The sequence below is a fragment of the Jaculus jaculus genome, chromosome 9 (genome assembly GCF_020740685.1).
Source record: "Jaculus jaculus isolate mJacJac1 chromosome 9, mJacJac1.mat.Y.cur, whole genome shotgun sequence".
Lineage (NCBI taxonomy): Eukaryota > Metazoa > Chordata > Mammalia > Rodentia > Dipodidae > Jaculus > Jaculus jaculus.
In genome coordinates, this window is record NC_059110.1 from 115,054,982 (window position 1) to 115,078,791 (window position 23,810).

At 49.3% G+C, this 23,810-nt stretch overlaps 2 protein-coding genes across 3 annotated transcripts; both read left to right on the plus strand.

Moving 5' to 3' along the window:
* The first annotated feature begins 804 nt into the window (after positions 1-804).
* Aoc2 (amine oxidase copper containing 2) lies at positions 805-11,214 on the plus strand. 2 transcript variants are annotated; one of them, XM_045159827.1, is made up of 4 exons: positions 805-2,387; positions 8,248-8,533; positions 8,758-8,887; positions 10,798-11,214. In XM_045159827.1, exons 1-4 carry the CDS (start codon positions 806-808, stop codon positions 11,062-11,064), a joined length of 2,265 nt encoding a protein of 754 aa, XP_045015762.1. In that variant the 5' UTR covers position 805; the 3' UTR covers positions 11,065-11,214. The 2 variants fall into 2 exon arrangements, with proteins under 2 accessions (XP_045015762.1, XP_045015763.1); XM_045159828.1 differs by lacking the exon at positions 10,798-11,214 and adding an exon at positions 10,214-10,347.
* Positions 11,215-11,981: 767 nt separating this feature from the next.
* Aoc3 (amine oxidase copper containing 3) lies at positions 11,982-23,433 on the plus strand. The gene is made up of 4 exons (XM_045159826.1): positions 11,982-14,006; positions 19,838-20,123; positions 20,531-20,660; positions 22,409-23,433. Exons 1-4 carry the CDS (start codon positions 12,407-12,409, stop codon positions 22,682-22,684), a joined length of 2,292 nt encoding a protein of 763 aa, XP_045015761.1. The 5' UTR covers positions 11,982-12,406; the 3' UTR covers positions 22,685-23,433.
* The last annotated feature ends 377 nt before the right edge of the window (positions 23,434-23,810 follow it).

Here is a 23,810-nt window from a genome sequence, read left to right on the forward strand (position 1 = left end):
GACCAAGACTCCAAATCAAAGGCTTGGCATTAGGTCATAGGCAGTGCTGAGCTGGGCAGTGGATCATAGGACCGTTATAGTAAAATCCTGCCAGGAATTTTTTTTTGTTTAATTTTTTTTTTTTATTTATTTGAGAGCAACAGACAGAAAGAAAAAGAGGCAGAGAGAGAGAGAATGGGTGCGCCAAGGCCTCCAGCCACTGCAAATGAACTCCAGACGCATGTGCCACCCTTGTGCATCTGGCTAATGTGGGTCCTGGGGAATCGAGCCTTGAACTAGGGTCCTTAGGCTTCACAGGCAAGTGCTTAACTGCTAAGCCATCTCTCTAGCCCTGTTTGTTGCTTTTTTAAGGTAGGATTTTACTATAGCCCAGGCGGACCTTCAATTCACTATTCAGGGTGGCCTTGAACTCATGGCAGTCTGGCTCCTGCCAGGTTTTAAAACGAATGCTTTGGTGCCTGCAGAGGGTGTGCAGGAAGGATTGCACACCAGAGATTCGCCTTCTGTGGGTAGAAGGTGAAGCTTAGTAGTAATGATCCAGATGCCCTCCATCTAGTGTAAGTAGTTGGTACTGTCACCAGTAGGAGTTAGGGACAAAAAAGAGACTATGCATGTGGGAGAGAGATCTTGGGCCAAACCACAGGACAGAAAGTTGGAACAGAAATACATAAAGTCAGAAGTTTCCTGCCCAGCCTCCAGGGTGGAGCTTTCTCATTTCTCCGCATCACACTGAATATAAGCGCTACCTAGAAGTCAGGTGGAGAGCTGCCACTAGTAGGAGTGCTCACAGCTCTCAGCATCCACCATGAATTTCAGGGTGGTCCTGGCATTCCTGGTGCTATCCCTTGCTGCTATCTTCGCTCTCGTCTATGTCTTGGTGACCAGGCAAGGTGACCAGCTTGTTCGCTGCCCATCCGTACTTCCCAGAACCCAGCCCTGGACTCGCCCTGACCAGAGCCAGCTGTTTGCAGACCTGAGCCCAGAGGAGCTGACGGCTGTGATGAGCTTTCTGACCCAGCGGCTGGGGTCAGGGCTGGTGGACGCAGCCCAGGCTCGGCCCTCGGACAACTGTGTCTTCTCAGTGGAGCTGCAGCTGCCCCCCAAGGCTGCAGCCCTTGCCCACCTGGACAGAGGGGGCCCCATACCTGCCCGGGAGGCTCTGGCCATCGTCTTCTTTGGTGCCCAGCCCCAACCCAATGTGAGTGAACTGGTGGTGGGGCCACTGCCTCATCCCTCCTACATGCGGGATGTGACTGTGGAGCGTCATGGTGGCCCAATACCCTATCACCGGCGCCCCATGCTGAGTGTTGAATTTGCCCAGCTGTGGGAACATTTGAAAGAGGTGGAGCTACCCAAAGCACCCTTATTTCTGGCTTCTGTCTTAAACTACAATGGCTCCACTTTGGAACCTCTACACGCCAGCCCTAAAGGCTTTCGTTCAGGGGACCGGGCTACCTGGATAGCCCTGTTTCATAACATCTCAGGTCTTGGTGTCTTCCTTCACCCTGTGGGGCTGGAGCTACTGCTGGACCACAAGGCCCTGGACCCTGCTGAGTGGACTGTCCAGCAAGTGTTCTACCTTGGGCACTACTACACAGATTTAGCCCAGTTGGAAGGGGAGTTTAAAGCTCGTCGCCTAGAAGTAATTAAAGTCCCCCTGCCCACACCAGAGGGGGCTTCATCGCTGAGGTCCCGAGTCACCCCAGGCTCTCCTCCCCCTTTCCAGTTCTCCACGCAGAGCCCCCAGTACACTGTACAAGGGAATTTGGTGGAATCGCCCCTCTGGAGATTTACCTTTGGCCATGGGGTGTTCAGTGGCTTGAGAATTTTTGATATTCGGTTCAAGGGTGAGCGAGTGGCCTATGAGATCAGTGTCCAGGAGACCCTGACTGTTTATGGTGCAAATTCACCCACAGCAATGATGATCCGATACTTGGATAGCAGCTTTGGACTTGGCGCAAACAGCCGAGGGTTGGTGCGGGGAGTGGACTGCCCTTATCAAGCCACAATGGTGGACCTCCACATACTGGCAAGTACAGGGGCAGTCCAGCTGCTCCCAGGGGCTGTGTGTATATTTGAGGAGGTCCAGGGGTTACCTCTTCGAAGGCACCACAATTCCATTGGGAGTCATTTCTATAGTGGTTTGGCTAGCTCAGCCCTTGTGGTCAGGTCTGTGTCATCTGTGGGCAACTATGACTACATTTGGGACTTTATTCTGTACCCAAACGGAGCACTTGAAGGTCGGGTCCATGCCACGGGCTATATCAACACAGCTTTCCTGAGTGGAGGAGCAGAGAGCCTCCTCTTCGGGAACCGTGTGGGCGATCGGGTGCTGGGGACGGTGCACACACATGCCTTCCACTTCAAGCTGGACCTGGATGTGGCAGGTGAGTGCACAGGGGAAGCAGCTTGATGGACGTGAGAGCAGGCATCCCTCAGATAAAGGTGAGAAGGACTAAATGTTAGCCATGGTCGTGGCTGGGTGTCTGGCCAGCCTCTAGCCCCTCCAACAAGACTGCAATTGTGAAACTAGTTCAAGTGTAAGCATCATGCTTGGCTGAGGAACATTGTTGGGGGCAGGGGTGCATTGCCCTGTCAGAATTGGGTCAGCACCTTGCCACTTGCTCATTATTTTATTTTTTTGGTTTTTCGAAGTAGGGTCTCACTCTAGCCTAGGCTGACCTGGAATTCACTATGTAGTCTCAGGGTGGCCTTGAACTCACAGTGATCCTCCAACCTCTGCCTCCTGAGTGCTGGGATTAAAGGCATGCATCACCATGCCTGGATTTTATTTGAGAGAGAAAATGGGGTGCACCAGAAACTCTAGCCACTGCAAACAAACTCCAGATGCATACACAACCTTGTGCTTACGTGGGTACTAGGGAATCGAACCTGGGTCCTTAGGCTTTGCAAGCAAGCCTCAACTGGTAAGCCATCTCCAGCTCATTGCACACTAGTTTTGAGGGTCTGGGGGTGGAGAGGGGCCTATGCAGAGTCGTGAGCAATCTGGCTGCTGAAGAGTTTTCAAGTGGAGCTGGAATGGGAGGGAGCTCCCTGGCCGGGATGTGATCTGCAGTGAGCCTCTCTCTACCCCGGGAAGGGAGGTGGTCCCATCCTGTCGTCACCAACTCTCCCGTGTTGTGGCACGCCCACAATACACTTGCTGCAAGTGTGGGGAAAAATTATCTAGTAGGGCTCAAAGCTCAGAGAGGACTTGCCGCTCCTGGCAGATTGCGTTGAGGAAGGAAACAAACTCCTCCAATACAGACACACTGAAAGCAAGTTAGAAATTCACCAGACCCACTTTGTAGGTGGAGAAACTAAGTCTGGGCTGGAAGATGGGGCAGGAAGCAAATGCCCCAGTGTAATGTGATAGGATGAAGCATTTGTCTTGTGAAACAGTCTCTTGAGGATGAAGACCTTGACAGGCGGGGCCCCTGTGCACCATGCTCATGTGTCAGTCTGTGGTGAGGGTGCGGGGTGGGGGAGAGCTAAGAAAATAACAGGATCAAAGTGAACCAGATTGCTCTCTGACATATTTGGACTATGACTCCAGTTAGAAGTGTTTCTTCAACATTTGTGGCATTAAAGAGCCTTGTTTTGGGGGGAAAAAATTTAAAAAAAAAAACTTGCCTCAGAAAGTCACATTAGGTAACTTTAGGTTGCTGCTGTGAGAGCAGAAGTATGTTCCGTAGGTACTTTTTTTGGGGGGTGGTTTCAAGGTAGGGTCTCACTCTAGCCCAGACTGACCTGAAATTCACTATGCAGTCTCAGGGTGGCCTCAAACTCACAGTGATCCTCCTACCTCTGCATCCCAAATGCTGGGATTAAAGGTGTGCGCCACCATACCTGGCTTGTAGGTACCATTCAAAGGAACTAAAAGGTCCAACCAGCATGAAGAAAATTGGTCAAGTGCTGTGTTGGATGTTGTAAGCTATGGGTGCAATAAACTTTCAAGAAGCTCCCGGACCACAGAAAAATATAAACTGCAGTTTTGAAAGAGGCTGAAAGTAGCCCTAATCTTGCTGAGACAACAGAATCTCAGAGCTGGGAGGAGCATACAAGGACTGCAAGGGGATTGGTTTTTCCAGCTAGCTTCTCCAAGACAAATCTCTTTCCTAGTTATAAAGATGTTCTTGGGCTAGAGAGATGGCTTAGCAGTTAAGCGCTTGCCTGTGAAGCCTAAGGACCCCAGTTCGAGGCTCGATTCCCCAGGGCCCACGTTAGCCAGATGCACAAGGGGGCGCATGCATCTGGAGTTCATTTGCAGTGGCTAGAGGCCCTGATGCGCCCATTCTCTCTATCTGCCTCTTTCTCTCTCTGTCGCTAGCAAATAAAACAAAAATAAATATGTCACTAGTCAGCTACATGTGCTCTTCTATTTACTGACCATAGTCATGCCCACCACAGAGATTCAGAAAGTGAGAATCAGAAAACCTGGGTAGGCCAATCCTAATAAAACCTGTGATGGTAGAAGTGTTTTGTTTCTGTGTTGCTATGTACAAAATCCCATAGTTATGCCCAGGCTGACCAGGAATTCACTATGTAGTCTCAGGGTGGCCAGACTGGCCTCAAACTTAACAGTGATCCTTCTACCTCTGCCTCCCGAGTGCTGGGATTAAAGGCATGTGCTAGCATGCCCACTCCTATTTGTCTGTTTATTTGAGAGGAGTGGACAGAGAATGGGCATGCCAAGGCACTGCAAACGAACTAAAGACACATCCACCACCTTGTGCGTCTGGTTTAAGTGGGTCCTGGGGGATCAAACCTGAGTCCTTTGGCTTTGCAGGCAAGTGCCTTAACTGCTAAGCCATTTCTCCAGCCCTCTGATTTTTTTTTTTGATTTTTTGCTATAGGGTAGCCCAGGCTAACCTGGAACTCACTATGTAGTCTCAGGATGTCTTTTAATTCACAGCAATCCTCCTAACTCTGTCTCCCAAGTGCTAGGATTAAAGGTGTGTGCCACCATACCCAGCTCTACAAAATATTTTTTTCTCAATTTTTATTAACATTTTCCATGATTATGAAAAGTATCCCATGGTAATATCCTCCCTCTCCCCCCAACACTTTCCCCTTTGAAATTCCATTCTCCATCATATCCCCTCCCCATCTCAATCAGTTTCTCTTTTATTTTGATGTCATGATCTTTTCCTCCTCTTATGATGGTCTTGTGTAAGTAGTGTCAGGCACTATGAGGTCATGGATATCCAGGCCATTTTATGTCTGGAAGGAGCATGTTGTAAGGAGTCCTACCCTTCTTTTGGCTCTTACATTCTTTCCGCCACCTCTTCCACATTAGACCCTGAGCTTTGGAAGGTGTGATCGAGATGTTACTCAGTACTCCAGTCACTTCTTTCCAGCACTATGGTACCTTCTGAGTCATCCCAAAGTCACTGCCATCTGAAAAGAGAAGATTCTCTACCCAAAGTGAGAGTAGCATTAATATGAGGGTATACATATTAGGAGAAGTGCTTACTGGGCAGTTTGATAAGCATAGTATATACATCTTTCCAGACATCAGCAAATGTTACAGTCCTAGGGCTCATGACTACCCCTGTTTTAAGTTTTCAGTATCAGGGATGTGTTTCCCCCCATGCAGCAGGCCTCCAGTCCAATTGGAAGACAGTTGGATTCCACCATGACAGATGTGCCACTATTGCACCCATTGGCTCATTTGGCCTGGCTGGCCAATTATAAGGCTTGCAGTGTCCACTGTTGAGTATCTTCACTGGTGGTATCTCTTTCTCCCATTGAACTACATGTAGAATGGCTTCTTCCAGCTTTCTGTCAGCTGGTCTACATGGAGGAGGTTATCAGCTCAGTTCCAGCAGGATGTCTCAGTGGCCTTGCAGCCCAAGTATGTGGAGTCTTCAGCAATAGGGTCTTACCATCCATTCCTGGTGGGAAACCAAGGGCCTCAGCAATGACCTATAATGTTTTGGGGGCATCAGGAACCTCCCTGGCCAACAACTCACTGGAAGGTATCCCATCCCTGGCACTGATAATTTTCTAACAACGATCTATGGCTCCTGAGTGTTCCATTGTCTGAAACTGGAGGATTCCATATGATTTATTTGAATCCTCTTAGATTTTGATCAGCCCTCCCTCCATCTTTACTCAATCTCTTCCCCTGACCTCACTTTGGGCCTTTTCACCCCCATTAATCTCTTCTTCTACTTACAAATATACAATACCAACCAAAAATATTTATTTCTTAAATTTATTTTATTTGAGAGAAGGGCAGACACAGAGAGAATGGGCACACCAGGGCCTCTAGCCACTGCAAATGAACTCCAGATGCATGCACCACCTTGTGTGTCTGGCTTCATGTGGGTGTCAGAGAGTTGAACTTGGGTCCCTAGGCTTCATGAGCAGTGCCTAAGTGCTAAGTCATCTCCAGCCCATTTCTTAATATTTTTAAAACATTTTTATTTACTTATTTATTTGAGAAAGATTTGCAGATAGAAGGAGAATGGGCACGCCAGGGCCTCCTGCTGCTGCAAGCGAATTCCAGATACATGCACCACCTTGTGCATCTGCTTACATGTCCTGGGGAATTGAACCAGGACCCTTTGGCTTTGCAGACAAGCGCCTTAACTGGCAAGCCATCTCCCCAGCCTGATATTTTGATTTTGACTCTGAATTTCACCATATAGTAAGCTGGCCTTGATTTTTTTTCCCCCTGCAAGGTAGGCTTTCACTCTAGCCCTGGCTCACCTGGAACTGACTCTAGTCCCAGGCTGACCTTGAACTCATATCAATTGACCTACCTCTGCCTCCCCAGTTGCTGGGATTAAAGGCATGTGCTACACACCTGGCTTTTTTTTTTTTTTTAAAGAACAAGTGTTACTAGGTAGTGCTGGCTGGCTTGGAACTCTATGCAGAGCAGGCTGCCCTTGAATTTGTGATAATCTTCATGCTTCTGCCAAGTACTACACTTACATATGTGTGCCACCTTGCCCAGCGATAAGGAGCACCTTATTTATTTATTCATTTATTTATTTATATTTTTCAAGGTAGGATCTCGCTCTAGCCCAGGCTAACCTAGAATTCAGTCTAGTCCCAGGCTGGTTTCACAGCGATCCTCCTACTTGCCTCCCAAGTGCTGGGATTAAAGGTGTGTGCCACCATGCCAGACCACTTCTCCCTCCCCATCCCCCCGCCTCAAGTAGGATCTTGCTCCAGCCTAGGCTGACCTGGAATTCACTATGTAGTCTCAGGGTGGCCTCACACTCTTGGCAACCCTCCTACCTCTGCCTCTTGAGTGCTGAGATTAAAGATGTGTGCCACCATACCCAGCTCACTTTTGTTTTTCAGAGCACTTTAAGATGGCTACTGTGAGGAAGAACTGAGTTTTTATTTTATTATTTTTGATTTTTCAAGGTAGGATCTCACTCTAGCCCAGGCTGACCTGGAATTCACTATGTATGTAGTCTTAGGATAGCCTTGAACTCATGACAATCCTCCTACCTTTGCCTCCCAAGCGCTGGGATTAAAGGCATGTGCGGCCACACCTAGCTACTATATATGTTTTTTAATATTTTCTTTTTATTAAGTTAAGAGATACAAAAATAAGCAGATAGAAAGAATGGGCGCACCAGAGTCTCCAGCCACTGCAAATGAATTCCAGATGCGTGCGCCCCTTTGTGTATCTGATTTATGTGGGTCCTGGGGAATTGAACCTGGGTCCTTTGGCTTTGCAGGCAAGCGCCTTAACCACTAAGCCATCTCTCCATCCCAAAATATTTTTAAAATATTAATATATTTTAAAATATATTAAAAATATAATATTTTTAAAATATTAAAATATTTTAAAATATTTATTTACTAGAGAGAGAAAGACACAGGTAGAATTAATTGGCATACCAGGACCTCTAGCCACTGCAAATGAACCACCTTGTGCACCTGACTTACGTGAGTACTGGGGTTTCAAACCTGGCTCCTTAGGTTTTGCAGGCAAGTACCTTAACCACTGAGCAATCTCTCCAGCTCTGATTTTTTTTTTTTTTTACTATAAACAGCCACATGTGACTAATGGTTCTCCTATTGAATAAGTTGAAAGAAAATTGGCTAGCACTTACCCAGGCTGACCTGAAACTCACTCTCTAGTCCCAGGCTGGCCTCAGACTCATGTTTGAACTTGGACTTTGGTTAGTCCAATACAAAGTGCATCAGGTAGAAGACAAGTGGCCTGTCTGAGCAACATTACCTGCTATGGCACTTCCCTCCCTCCCCTCACCTTGACAGGGCTGAAAAACTGGGCAGTAGCTGAAGATGTGGTGTTTAAGCCTGTGGCAGCCCCCTGGAGCCCGGAGCATCGGCTGCAGCGCCCTCAGCTGACCCGGCAGGTCCTGAGCCGAGAGGATCTGGCTGCATTTTCTTGGGGAAGGCCCCTTCCCCGCTACCTTTACCTGGCTAGCAACCAGACGAATGCCTGGAGTCACCAGCGAGGGTACCGAATCCAGATCCACAGCCCTCTTGGCATACACCTACCTCTGGAGAGCGACATGGAGAGGGCCCTAAGCTGGGGGAGGTGAGGAGAAACTGGGAATGGGTGGCGGGGAAGGATTGGTCCCCACCAGTTCTTGGAGACCCCAACTTTACTCTCTATGGCTTACCATTCATCTTGGACCTCCCATCAGATTCAGATCCAAGAAGGTATGGGGTTGGGAATGGTTTAAGACTGATCCAAAGAACTTCTGGGTCTTGATGTTTTCCACCACTTTTTTTTTTTTTTTTAATATAACTCCTGGTCAGATACCAGCTTGCAGTGACCCGAAGAAAGGAGGAGGAGTCCCAAAGCAGCAGCATCTATTACCAGAATGATCCATGGTCCCCTACCAAGGCCTTTGCTGACTTCATCAACAATGAAACCCTCTTAGGAGAGGTTGGTGCTTTAGGGACAGGAGTGGGGCTCCTCTGTGCTCAGCATCTTGCGTGCCTAGCCTCTGGTGACAGCTTGGAATGACTTCCAGTTCTGATTTGGGGGCCAAGGAGTTCTCTGAAGACCAACACAGGTCATCCTTCTCGGGGGAAAGTTAGCATTGGGTCACTGACACCCTCTCCAGCTGCCCTCACAGGCCACTGGGTGTGCTATGTAGGCAAGTAGCTAGGAAGAGGCAGAAACCAGGATGAAATTGGGAATTGTGGCTAAAAGGTGGGTTTTTATTTATTTTAAATATTTTTAAAGCCAGGCATGGTGGCTCACGCCTGTAATCCCAGCACTCAGGAGGCAGAGGTAGAAGGATTGCCATGAGTTTGAGGCCACCCTGAGCCTATATAGTGAATTCCAGGCCAGCCTGGGCTAAAGTGAGACCCTACTTCGAAAAACAAAACAAATATAAATATATTTAAATTATTTTATTTATTATTTGATAGAGAATATGGGCACGTCAGGGCCTCTAGCCACCGCAAACAAACTTTGGATATTTTTACCACCTTGTGCATCTGGCTTACATGGGTACTGTGGAATCAAACCTGGGTTCCTAGGCTTTGCAGGCACACACTTTACCTGCTAAGCCATCTGTCCAATCCAGTTTATTTACTTATTTAATTTTTTTTTTTTGTTTTTGTTTGTTCAAGGTAGGGTCTCACTCTAGCTCAGGCTGACCTGGAATTTACTATGTAGTGTCAGGCTGGCCTCAAACTCACAGTGATCCTTCTACCTCAGTCTTCCAATTCCTGGGATTAAATATGTGTGCCAATGTGTCTGGCTATTTTTAAAAAAAATTTTTTTGAGGTAAAACTATTGATAGTTGGGCTGTAGAGATGGCATAGCAGTTAAGGTGCTTTCTTGCTAAAGCCTAAGGACCCAGTATAATTCCCCAATACCCACATAAAGACAGATGCACAGCCAGGTGTGGTGACACACTCCTTTACTCCCAGCGCTAGGGAGGCAGAGGTAGGAGGATTGCTGTGAGGTCAAGGCCACCCTGAGACTCCATAGTGAATTCCAGGTCAGCGTGGGCTAGAGTGAGACCCTACCTCGAAAAAAAAAAAAAAAAAAAAGATGCACAAAGTGGTGCATGTATCTGGAGTTCATTTGCAGTGGCAGAAGGCCCTGGTGCGCCCATATTCCCTCACTCTCATTCTCGTGTTCTCTGTCTCTTTCCTTGGAAACAAATTAAAAAAAAACAAACTGCTGACATCTTTCGTAAGTGTAGACAATAAACCATAGTAATTCCCTTTTGCCATCTCTTTTTCCCCTTCCAAGTCCTCCCCTAGGGCTTTTGACCTCCCCAGCCACAGGACTACGTTTTCAGTACCAGGTATATATTCCCTCTTGAGGACTTGGCCTCCGTTCCAATGAGAGGATGGTTGCTTTCCCCTATTAATAGACCTTAAGAGGTGTGGGGTTTTTTTAAAATATTTATTATTATTATTTATTTTGTGGGGGGGGTTGAGGTAGAGTCTCACTCACTCTAGCTCAGGCTGACCTGGAATTCACTATGTAGTCTCAGGGTGGCCTCGAACTCACAGCGATCCTCCTACCTCTGCCTCCCGAGTGCTGGGATGAGGCATGCGCCACCATGCCCAGCGTAAGATATTTTATTTATTTATTTGCAAGGAGAGAGAGAATGGGTGCTCCAGGACCTCTAGGTGCTGCTAATGAACTCCAGACAAACACATTTGCCACTTTGTGTACCTGGCTTTATGTAGGTACTGGGAAATCAAACCTGGGTCATTAGGCATTACAGGCAAAAATGCCTTAACCACTGAGCCATCTCTCCAGCCCCCACAAGAGGTGGTTTGTTGACTTTTGCCTCCAAAGCCCTCCAGCTCTTCCTCTTCCTGCAGGATCTGGTGGCTTGGGTTACAGCCAGCTTCCTACACATTCCCCATGCTGAGGACTTTCCCAACACAGTGACCGTGGGAAACAGAGTCGGCTTTTTGCTCCGACCCTACAACTTCTTTGATGAAGACCCCTCCATCTTCTCCCCTGGCAGCATCTACTTTGAGAGGGGCCAGGACGCTGGGGAGTGCAGTGTCAACCCTGTGGCCTGTATCCCTGACCTGGCCACCTGTGTCCCAGACTTACCCCCTTTCTCGTACCAAGGTTTCTAGGCAGAGTATAGAGAGATCCTGTGGAGACACATGTCCCTTTCTTTCTGCTCTCTCATCTCCCTGGTTTTATCCCACCCGCTCCCCTGTGTTCCCACCTTCAGTGTTCCTTAAAAATCAGTCTCTTCTCATTGAGAGGGGGAGGGGCTATGATGGAGAGTGGAGTTTCAAAGGGATAAGTGGGGGGGGGAAGGGTATCAGCACGGAGTATTTTTTATAATCATGGAAGTTGTTAATAAAAAATGAAAACATTAAAAAAAAATCAGTCTCTTCCCATATTAGGTTCCTAAGTATTTCTTTAGTGTTTTTGGTTAATTCTGTCAGCTCATTTTTTTTAAATGAAAAATTTATTAAAACGTCATTTTGGGGGCTGAAGAGATGGCCTAGTGTTTAAGGCATTTGCCTGCAAAGCCAAAGGACCCTGGTTTGATTCTCCAGGACCCACGTAAGCCAGATGCACAAGTGGCTAGAGGCTCTGGCGTGCCCATTCTCTCTCTCTCTCTCTCTGCGCCTCTTTCTCTCAAAATAAATAAATAAATAAATATTTTGAAAAAGTCATTTTTGGGATATTCAAACAAGAACCCCACAAATCCTAGCACTCAAAACCAGCAGGTGTTTACACTCTATCAGGCATCTCCATATACATGGACATGCAAACGGAATGTGCTTACATGTGTAATTGATAATAAAATGTCTTGCAAAATTTCGCTTGAGTTTATTCTGTTTGGCTTAAATAAGCATGTACAGTTCTCAGGGGAATATTAAGGATGCTAGCCAAGGAGTCCTTATTAGCAACAGAAAGATCTGCAAGAGGCGGGTAGACCTGGCCAAGGAATGTTGTTTGGAAAACAGTCTGGAAGGGGAGGGCGGGGGGCTTCCTTGGGAGAACAATACTTCCCGGTGACAGGAAAGAGAACATCTGGACCTGAAGAGGTAGGGGTTCGGGTTGAAGCTGGTCTGAGGGGCCCAGGGGCTGCTGCGTAGACCCAGCTCCTTGCTGGTGGTGGATTTCTTCCTACGGGCTATCTTCCTCCCCGTTTCCCCAGTCTCAGCTCTCCCCAACTCCAACCCTGACCCAGAGAGTAGAGGTCTGATCTGGAGCCTGGAGGATAAAGCCATGTAAGGTCTGTGGAAACTGCTGCAGCCTGTTCAGACCCGCCTCCCAACGCTAGCCCGGGCCTCCCGCTCCTCCCCACTCCTTCCCACCCTCAGAACAGGCATTGACGACAGAAGAGCTCAGCCAGCGTCCCAGAGCCCCCAGTACAGCCGCCAAGAGAAATCCTCTCCTGCTGCCCTGAGAACACAGACTCTACACTTGCAGAAGCCTGTCCCTCCTCAAGGCACAATGACTCAGAAGACTACCTTGGTGCTCCTTGCTCTGGCTGTCATCACCATCTTTGCCTTGGTTTGTGTCTTGCTAGCCGGCAGAAGCGGAGATGGGGGTGGACCCAGCCAACCGCCCCTTTGCAACTCCATACCCCCTAGTGCCCAGCCCTGGACTCACCCTGACCAGAGCCAGCTGTTCGCAGACCTGAGCCCAGAGGAGCTGACGGCTGTGATGAGCTTTCTGACCCAGCGGCTGGGGTCAGGGCTGGTGGACGCAGCCCAGGCTCGGCCCTCGGACAACTGTGTCTTCTCAGTGGAGCTGCAGCTGCCCCCCAAGGCTGCAGCCCTTGCCCACCTGGACAGAGGGGGCCCCATACCTGCCCGGGAGGCTCTGGCCATCGTCTTCTTTGGTGCCCAGCCCCAACCCAATGTGAGTGAATTGGTGGTGGGGCCGCTGCCTCATCCCTCCTACATGCGGGATGTGACTGTGGAGCGTTATGGGGGTCCCCTATCCTATCACCAGCGACCCGTAACATTTAGGGAATACCTGGACATAGACCAGATGATTCTTGACAGGGAGCTACCCCAGGCCTCTGGGCTCCTTCACCACTGTTGCTTCTACAAACGCCAGGGACACAACCTGGTGACAATGACCACAGCCCCCCGTGGTCTGCAACCAGGGGACCGGGCCACTTGGTTTGGTGTCTACTACAACCACTCAGGGGCCGGGATTTTCCTGCATCCCATTGGATTAGAGCTGCTGGTGGACCACAGAGCCCTGGACCTGGCCCGCTGGACCATCCGGAAGGTGTTCTATCAAGGCCGCTATTATGAGAGTCTGGCCCAGCTGGAGGACCAGTTTGAGTCTGGTCTGGTGAATGTGGTGGTCGTTCCAAACAATGGAACAGGTGGGTCCTGGTCCCTGAAGTCCTCCGTGCCACCGGGTCCAGTTCCCCCTCTTCAGTTCCATCCCCAGGGCCCCCGTTTCAGTATCAAAGGGAGTCAAGTGGCCTCCTCACTGTGGACTTTCTCTTTTGGCCTTGGAGCTTTCAATGGCCCGAGGATCTTTGACATACGTTTTCAAGGGGAAAGGGTGGCCTATGAAGTCAGCGTCCAGGAGGCCGTGGCTGTGTACGGTGGCAATTCCCCGGCAGCGATGATGACCCGCTATATGGATGGTAGTTTTGGCATTGGCAAATTCTCTACCCCCCTGACCCGTGGGGTAGACTGTCCGTACCTGGCCACCTATGTGGACTGGCATTTCCTTCAGGAGTCCCAGACCCCCAAGACACTACGTGATGCCTTTTGTGTGTTTGAACAGAACCAGGGCCTCCCTCTGCGGCGGCACCATTCAGATCTATACTCCCACTATTTTGGTGGACTTACGGAGACAGTGCTGATCGTCAGGTCTGTGTCCACCTTGCTCAACTATGACTACCTGTGGGACATGATCTTCCACCCCAATGGGGCCATCGAAGTCAAGTTTCATGCCACAGGCTACATCAGCTCAGCATTCCTCTTTGGTACTGCCCAAAGGTATGGGAATCGAGTTGGGGAACACACACTGGGCACAGTTCACACCCACAGTGCCCACTTTAAGGTGGATCTGGATGTGGCAGGTAAGAAAGCCTGGTGGAAGCAAGCAAGGGGTTCTCAAGAGGGGATGAAGTGTCATCTTAGTTTGCTTCAGGTTTTTTTGAGGTAGGGTCTCACTCTAGCCCAGGCTGACCTGGAATTCACTATGTTGTCTCAGGGTGGCCTCGAACTCATGGTGATCCTCCTACCTCTGCCTCCCGAATGCTGGGATTAAAGGCAAATGCCACCACACCCAGCTGCCTCAGGTTTTACGTAGGTTATCTAGGGAAGAAAGACTTAGATTATTATAAATCTCTTTTGGCTGGATTGGAGAGTTTGTTGTGGAGTTAGTTTTATTTGGGTCTTAGGTCTCTGCCTGCATGGCCAGCCTCCATCCAAGTGGTTGCACTAGAAAATCTTGGGAAATGGCCAAACTCAGAGAGGAGGTGAGATCTGGGTGAACAGGGTCCCTTGCCCTTACGTGGGCCTCACATTGAGGAGGCCACTATGATTTTCTTTCCAGCTCAGCTCTCTGTGTCTGACTCATCATGCCTTCTGTCACGTCCCTGGTACGTGCAGACCGGCTGTGGGACTGCCATTGTGGAGCATATCTTTGGGAAAGGGGTCCTCTTGACTTTCTGTCTCTGTCTGGACACCATTCATATTAGTACAGGGATACTGTGGGGTATTCCAGATGGTTCCCAGAGTTTGTGGTCACAGAGATTGCCAAAGCTGCATAGTTTCTTAGAAATTTCCTCTTTGTCTTTTCACTTTTCTTCCCCATGCTGAGTCATCACCCAATTTTATTCTGTTCTGCACTGAAATCTCTCAGAACTCGTGTAGGGTCATGCTCCCCTTCCCTCTCCACATCAGCCTTCAGCTCTCTGTACTATGGACACACTCTCTCTTTATTCTTTTTTTTTCTTGTTTTTTTTTTAATTTTTTTTTAAATTTTTTATTTATTTATTTGAGAGTGACAGACACAGAGAGAAAGACAGGTAGAGGGAGAGAGAGAGAATGGGCGCGCCAGGGCTTCCAGCCTCTGCAAACGAACTCCAGACGCGTGCGCCCCCTTGTGCATCTGGCTAAAATGGGACCTGGGGAACCGAGCCTCGAACCGGGGTCCTTAGGCTTCACAGACAAGCACTTAACCGCTAAGCCATCTCTCCAGCCCTTTTCTTGGTTTTTTAACATAGGGTCTCACTCTAGCCCAGACTGACCTGGAATTCACTATGTAATCTCAGATGGCCTCGAACTCACAGTGATTCTCCTACCTCTGCCTCCTGAGTGCTGGGATTAAAGGAGTGTGCCACCACACCCGGCTCTTTATTCTTTCCAAGACAGGATCTCCTATAGCCCAAGCTGGCGTTGACCTAACTATGTAGCTGAGGATAACCTTGAACTCCTGACCCTCCTGCACCCACCTCCTGAGTGCTGGGATTATAAGCATGTGGCCATGCTTGGTTTACGCGGTGCTGGGGATTGGACGTGCATGCTTGGCAAGCATCCTACCAAGTGAACCACATGGCCAGCCTGCTAGCTCTACTGTTTTAAAAATTCTTTGGTCCCAGCACTCAGGAGGCAGAGGTAGGTGGATCACCATGAGTTTGAGGCCACCCTGAGACTACATAGTGAATATCTAGGTCATTTTAGGATGGAGGGAGACCTTACCTCAATAAAACAAAACAACAACAATAATAATAACAATAATGTTTTGGACTGGAAAAATGGCTCAATAGTTGAGATGCTTACTTGCAGAGCCTAACGACCCAAGTTTGATTCCCCAGTACCCACTTAAAGCCAGATGCACTAAGTGGTGCATGTGTCTGGAGTTTGTTTGCAGCTGCTAGAGGCCCTGGTGTGCCCACTCTCTCTTCTCTCTCTCTCTCTATTTCTCTCTGCTTGCAAATAAATAAGTCTTTAAAAGGTCCCATAGGTTTTTTTTGTTTTTTTTTTTTAAGAATAAAGTTTTTGGGCTGGAGAGATGGCTTAGCCTTTAAGCGTTTTCCTGTGAAGCCTAAGGACCCCTATTCGAGGCTCCATTCCCCAGGACCCACGTTAGCCAGATGCACAAGGAGGCGCACCCGTCTGGAGTACGTTTGCAGTGGCTGGAGGACCTGGTGCGCCCATTCTCTCCATCTATCTATCTATCTATCTATCTATCTATCTATCTATCTATCTATCTATCTATCTGTCTATCTATCTGCCTTTCTCGCTCTGTCTGTCGCTCTCAAACTAATAAATAAAAAATGAACAAAAAAATTTTTTTAAAAAGAATAAAGTTTTTGAGAGACACAGAGAATGAGCCAGGGCTTGCTGCCACTCCCAGTGCACTCCAGAAGCGCGCACCACCTTGTGTATCTAGCTTTACATGGGTACTGGGGAATTGAACCCAGGCCATCATGCTTTATAAGCAAATGCTTTTAACTGCTGCGTCATATCTCCATCACTTTTTTTTTCTCCTGCATGTGCATGCGGGGTGCATACATGTCTATATGACATTCACATATGTCTGTGGGCACATATTTGTGTTCGTCTGCACACGCGCACACATCAGGTGTCTTCCTCCATCTATCTTCTATTTATTTACGTAGGCAGGATCTCTCATTTAAACCTAGAGTTCACCAGTGGACTAGACTACAGGGACTCCTGTGGACCGCCACACGACCCAGCATTTCTGTGGTGCCTGGGGGTCTGGACCCCGGTCCCTACGCCTGCGCAGCCAGTGCTTTATGCTCCGCGCTCGCTCCCCGCGCGTCTCCGTCCGCTCTCGATGCTCTCAACTCCAGGATCCACGCGCTCCGTGCGCTCCGAGCCTCCCACCCCGCCAGCCCGCTGCTCTCACTTCGCCCAGCACCTTTGTTTTTGGGGACGTTTTTTGGGGGGGGTCGCGGTAGGGTCTCACTCTAGCCCAGGCTGACCTGGAATTCACTATGGAATCTCAGGGTGGTCTCGAACTCTCAGCAGTCCTCCTACATCTGCCTCCTGAGGGCTAGGATTAAAGGCGTGCGCCACCACACCCGGCTCTCTCTCTTTTTAAAAAATATTTTTATTTATTTGAGAGAAAGTAAGAGAGGGAGGGAAAGAGAGAGAATGGGTGTGCCAGAGCCTTCAGCGGCTGCAAACAAACTCCAGATGCACGCACCACTTTGTGCATCTGGCTCACGTCCGGTCCTGGGGAATTGAACCTGGGTCCTTTGGCTTTGCAGGCAAGTGCCTTAACCACTAAACCATCTCTCCAGCCCACAGTCAAGTTTTTTGTTGTTGTTGTGGCTTAGGCTTTATCAGTGCCTAGAGTGACCTTCCATGTCATCTCTCTTCTCCTTCTCTTCCCCCTCCTCCCCCTCCTCCTCCTCCTATTTTGCGGCCAGTCTCTCAAGCCCAGACTGACCTGAAACTCACTCTGTAGCCCTAGGATGGCCTCAAACTCATGGTGATCCTCCTACCTCAGTCTGTCAAGTGCTGGGACTAAAGGCATGCACCATGTCTGCCTGCTTTCTTTTGTTTTGTTTTGATTTTCTTTTTTAAAAATATTTTTTATTTTTATTTTATTCATTTGCAAGCAGAGAGAGATAGGAAGAGACAGACAGATAGAGTGGGTGCACCAGGACCTCCAGCCACTGCAAAAAATCTCCAGACACATGTGATACTTTGTGCATCAGGCTTTATGTGGGTACTGGGGAATTGGTGGACCTGGGTCCTTTGACTTTGCTAGCAAGCAACTTAACTGTTAAACCATCTCTACGGGCCTGAGTATCTTAAAAAAAAAAACAAACTGGAAAGATGAAGGACTGAAATCCTTGAAGAAATCCCTTCTGTTTAAAAAAAATGATGAGGCTGGAGAGGTGGCTTAGAGGTTAAGCGCTTGCCTGCGAAGCCTAAGGACCCCGGTTCGAGTCTTGATTCCCCAAGACCCATGTAAGCCAGATGCACAAGGGGGCTCATGCATCTGGAGTTTGTTTGCAGTGACTAAGGCCCTGGTGCACTCATCCTCTCTCTCTATCTCTCTCTCTCTCTCTCTCCCCCTCCCTTTCTCTCTCTGTTTCTCTCAAATAAATAAATAAAGATGAACAAATTTTTTTAAATTATTTATTTATTTATTTGAGAGCAACAGACACAGAGAGAAAGACAGATAGAGGGAGAGAGAGAGAATAGGCGCACCAGGGCCTCCAGCCTCTGCAAACGAACTCCAGACGCGTGCACCCCCTTGTGCATCTGGCTAACGTGGGACCTGGGGAACTGAGCCTCGAACTGGGGTCCTTAGGCTTCACAGGCAAGCGCTTAACCGCTAAGCCATCTCTCCAGCCCGAACAATTTTTTTTTAAATGATGTATTTATTTATTTGAGAGAAGAAGAGGAAGAGGCAGATAGATAAAGAAAGAATGGGTGCACCAGAGCCTCTAGTCACTGCAAATGAACTTCAGACACATGCACCACCATGTGCATCTGGCTTATGTGGGTCCTGTGGAACTGAACCTGGGTCCTTAGACTTTGTAGGCAAGTGCCTTAAGCACTAAACCATCTCTCCAGCCTACCTTCTTCTTTTTGTATGTGTATGTGTGTGTGTGTGCGCATGCATATATGCATGTAGATGCACCTCTGTGTGGGTGTGCATGTGTGTCTTCCATGATCACTCTTTGCCTCATTTACTAAGTCGGGGTCTCCCAGTTGAACCCAGGGTTGGTCGATTCGGCCAGCCTAGCTGGTCATCTTACAACGGGGATTCCCCATCTCCGCTTCCTGACGAGCGTGAGGATTGCAGGTGGCCTGCCACGTCCCCTCTGCGCTGACGTGGGTGCCGGGGGCCACCCGAGCCCTCATGCTTGTGCAGCAAGTGCTTCACTTACGGAGCTGCTTTCCCAGCCTCTTGAAGAATTTTTTTTTAATTTTTTGTTTATTTTTACTTATTCACTTGACAGTGACAGGCAGAGAGAGAAAGAGGCAGAGAGAGAGAGAGAGAGAAAATGGGCATGCCAAGGCCTCCAGCCACTGCAAACAAACTCCAGATGTGTGTGCCCCCTTGTGCATTTGGCTAACATGGGTCCTGGGGAATCGAACCAGGGTCCTTGGGCTTCACAGGCAAGTGCTTAACCACTAAGCCATCTTCCAGCCCCCCCTTTTTTTTTTGTTTTTTTGAGGTAGGGTCTCACTCTAGCCCAGGCTGACCTGGAATTCACTATGGAGTCTCAGGGTGGCCTCAAACTCATGGTGATCCTCCTACCTCTGCCTCCCAAGTGCTGGGATTGAAGGCGTGTGCCACCATGCCCAACTCTTGAAGAAATATTTTAAATATACTTATTTATTTGACAGAGAAAGAGGGAAAGAGAGAGAGAGAGAATGGGCACACCAGGGCTCCAGCCACTGCAAATGAACTCCAAACCTGTGCGCCCCCTTGCGCATATGGCTAAAGTGGGTTCTGGGGAATCAAATGTGGGTCCTTTGGCTTTGCAGGCAAACACCTTAACCACTAAGCCATCCCACCAGCCCTTAAAGAAATATTTTAACATATAAGTCAAAAGCTCTGGTTGGGGCTGGAGAAATGGCTTAGCGGTTAAGACACTTGCCTGCAAAGCCTAAGGACCCAAGTTCGATTCCCCAGTACCCATGTCAAACAGATGCACAAGGTAGCACATGCATCTCAAGTTTGTTTGTAGTGGCTGGAGGCCCTGGCATGCCCATTTTCTCTTTCTATCTGCCTCTTCCTAGCTCTCCCTCTCACTCAAATAAGTAAATAAAACATTTTTTAAAAGAGCCTTGGTTGAAGGATTGGAAATAGATATCTGGGGCAGGAAAGGAGAGCTGAGGGCTGGGCGGGGGGCACAGACAGCCAGGGTGACTGCTTCATCAAAGCTCTCCCCTTACCCACTTCACATAGGACTGCAGAACTGGGTCTGGGCAGAGGACATGGTCTTTGTCCCCAGTGCTGCGCCCTGGAGCCCTGAGCACCAAATACAGAGAATGCAGGTGACCCGGAAGATGCTGGAGACAGAAGAACAGGCCACCTTCCCCTTAGGAGGGGCCATCCCCCGCTACCTGTACCTGGCCAGCAACCACAGCAACAGGTGGGGTCACCGGCGGGGGTACCGCATCCAGACGCTCAGCTCTGCCGGGGAGCCGCTGCCTCACAACAGCGCCATGGAGAAAGCGTTCAGCTGGGAGAGGTAAGCGGTGGGTGCGCAGGAGCGGCGGGGGCGGGGAGCATGGGTTTGGCGCTGAAGCGGTGGAGAAACGCCTAGAAACTCTGAACGGTGCTTCAGGTCCCGCCGCTGGGAACACGGCTTCGAGCTGTCACGGTGCACAGCGGGGCTCATTTCCCCCTGGAGGGCTAAAACCAGAGAGGGGGAGCTCCTTGCTATTGGAGTGGGGAGGGGACTGTGCTGCGTGAAATGACAGGGGCTGGTGAACTGGGAGTCAGTGCCCTCCAGGGTGGTGACAGGGACTCGGCAGCCAGGGGCTGGCAGTGTGAGCGCCTGTCCACGCTGGAGGCAGAGGCCTGAGCTCCCTTCCACCATAATCAAGCAGCAGGATGGGCTTAGGGATCACGGGGACCTGACCAGTGTCCTCCTAGGTACCAGTTGGTTGTGACCCAGCGGAAGGAGAAGGAGCCCAGCAGTACCAGCATCTTCAATCAGAATGACCCTCGGGCCCCCGCTGTGGATTTCAGTGATTTCATCAACAATGAGACCATTGCTGGGGAGGTGAGCTAACTGTGGGTGGGCTGAGGGTGGGACACAAGAATGAGCCTCAGGTACTTATGACAGGCAGTGGGGAGGTCCCTGAAAACCATCCTATCTCTCCAGGGGTGGAGCTGACTCTGGAGGGAATCTTCCAGAGCTGAGAAGTGACACACGAATACTGGGTGAGGAGCAGGGCCCATCCTTAAGAACTACAGTGCTCAAAGTCCCATCTTTGTGGGCTCACTCCCTCTGGGCCTGAAGACTCAAGGAGGCCTGCAAGTGACCAGGGAAAACCACAGGCCTGACCCAAAGCTTCTCCCTCCCCTGCCTTGACCACTGAAGGGCGCTTTTCTCCATGGCAGCACGCTTCTGCCTGTCAAGGCCCGATACATGCTGCTTCTCTGAATTACATATAGTTTGTGGGTGCTCAGAACATTAAGGAGACAGGAGCTGAGGTGTCTGTGGTGTCTCCCTCTGGGTTCGGTTGGCAGAAGGTGATGTGATGGGAAACAGAGAGGAAGGTGCCAGCCAGGCCCAGGGAGGCAGCTCTTGTTCACAAAATGAAATGGGCTCTTTATATATTCAGTTGTTTTTTTTTTTTCAGTGTTTAAACATGGCCTGGAGAGATGGCTCAGCAGTGTATGGTGCTTGCCTGCAAAGCCTAACAACCCATGTTTGATTCCCCAGTACCCATGTAAAGCCACATGCACAAAATGGCACATGTATCTAGAGTTTGTTTGCCGTGGCTAGAGGCCGTGATACACTCATTCTCTCTCCTTCTCTCTCTCTGCAAATAAATAATATGTTTTTAAAGATGCTTAGGGCTGGAGATATAGCTTAGCTGTTAAGGCACTTGCCTATAAAGCCTAAAGACCCAGGTTCAATTCTCCAGGTCCCACATAAGCCAGATGCACATGATGGCACATGTATCTGGAGTTCTTTTGCAGTAACTAGAGGCCCTGCCTGGCATGCCCATTCTTTCCTGCACTCTCTCTCCCTCCCTCTCTCTATCTCTAATAAATAAATAAAAATAAGCTGGGTGTGGTGGCACACATCTTTAATCCCAGCACTTGGGAGGCAGAGGTAGGAGGGTTGCCATGAGTTTGAGGCCACCCTGAGAATACAGAGTGAATTCCAGGTCAGCCTGGTTTAGAGTGAGACCCTACCTCAAAAAAACAATAATAAAATAAATAAATAAAAATAAAGACTTTTTAAAAATGTTTAAAGAGGGCTAGAGAAATGGCAGTTAAAGCACTTGCCTACAAAGACTAAGGACCCAGGTTTGATTCCCCAGTATGTACAAGGTAGCCTATGCATCTGGAATTTGTTTGCAGTAGCTAGAGGCCCTGGAGTACCCATTCTCTCTCAATATCTCTCAATATCTCTCTCTCTCTCTCTCTCTCTCTCTCTCTCTCTCTCTGCCTCTCTCTCAAATAAATAAAAATAAAATATTTTTTAGAATGTTTAAAGATAGCCGGGCATGGTGGTGCACGCCTTTAATCCCAGCACTCACGAGGCAGAGGTAGGAGGGTCGCCATGAGTTTGAGGCCACCTTGAGACTACATAGTGAATTCCAGGTCAGTCTGGGCTAGAGCGAAAGCCTACCTCAAAAAAACAAAACGACAGCAAAAAAAAAAATAAAATAAAAAAATAATAATAGTGGGCCAATGAACCAGATTCTTCCCTGCCAGGTCACTGTGAGAGACTGGACACAGGACACACCTTTAGCAAGAGGAGACCTCGTCATGTTGTTTCTTCTTCCTCACCAGGACTTGGTGGCGTGGGTGACAGCTGGTTTCCTACACATTCCCCATGCGGAGGACATTCCCAACACAGTGACAGTGGGAAATGGAGCGGGCTTCTTGCTCCGACCCTACAACTTCTTTGATGAGGACCCCTCCCTCTACTCTCCCGACTCCATCTACTTCCAAGAAGACCAAGATGCCGGGGCCTGTGAGGTCAACCCCCTGGCCTGCCTGTCCCAGGCTGCTGCCTGTGTCCCTGACCTCCCTGCCTTCTCTCATGGGGGCTTTTCTCACTATTAGGTGGTCCCTGGATGGACTATGTGGCCTAGGGACCCAGGGTCAGGGCGGGAGGGATGGGGCGGCCGCTCGACACTGTGTGGGACAGTCTGGTTTCCTCGGCCAGTTCCCCACATCCCTGGCACTCCTCCCTCCTGCTGTGCTCCTCTGCCTCCCCTCCCTCCAGAAGCATCTTGAGCCTGTGACGCCTGACACGGGGACACTAGGTTTTGTTGATGCCAGCTGTGCTGCGTTCCCACCTCACAGGGGAGGGATGGCCTGGCCAGGAGCCTGGCTATGCTTTATGATCTTTTTTCTTTCTTTTGCCTTCTGGCTTTCCCAAAACTTTTAGGGCATCTTTGAGGACTCTGCAATGGTGAAAAATCCCCTAGCTAGAATGGGTCTCTTCTCCTCACATTGCTTCTTGTGCAACTCCCTTCCTTCTCTCTTTTTCCTCCTTCTAGCCTTCTGCGTCCTCCTGTAATTCCTGTCTGGCCTCACCTTCTGGGATTCTCGCTGTGGTGTTTCCCCTAGGCTGCCTTTCCCTGAGCCTGTGGAAGTCTCAGAGATGTGATGGGACGCGTCACTGGAGTCACAGGTCCATCCATGACTATCCTCCCATGTCTGTCACATATCCGAGATCAGAGCTGTGCTGGGTGTGGTGGTGCAGAGGTAGCAGGATCACCGTGAGTTCAAGGCCACCCTGAGACTCCATAGTGAATTCCAGGTCAGCCTGGGGCTAGAGTGAGACCCTCCCTCGAAAAACCAAAAAACGAAAGGAAGGAAGGAAGGAAGGAAGGAAGGAAGGAAGGAAGGAAGGAAGGAAGGAAGGAATCAGAGTTGTTCTCAGCCTGTCCTGGGCAGGGAGTACGTTTTGGCTGTTGGTATAAGAAAGGACATCGACCATCTTTGCAGGGAAAGCATGATAGCAGGAGCATGACTGGTCACCTTTTATCCTGTCTGGAAGCAGAGAGAGATGCAAGCTGGTACCTTTTGGCTCATTTGACCTGACTGCCTTGCACTCTCTGTGGGAAGACCATCATAACAACGGCATCACCTTGGTGAGTTAGGGCATGCCATGAGCATGAAGAACAGTCATCTTATCCCAGGGTCGTGTGTGACCCATGATCTCAGTGCTCTGAAGCAGCCA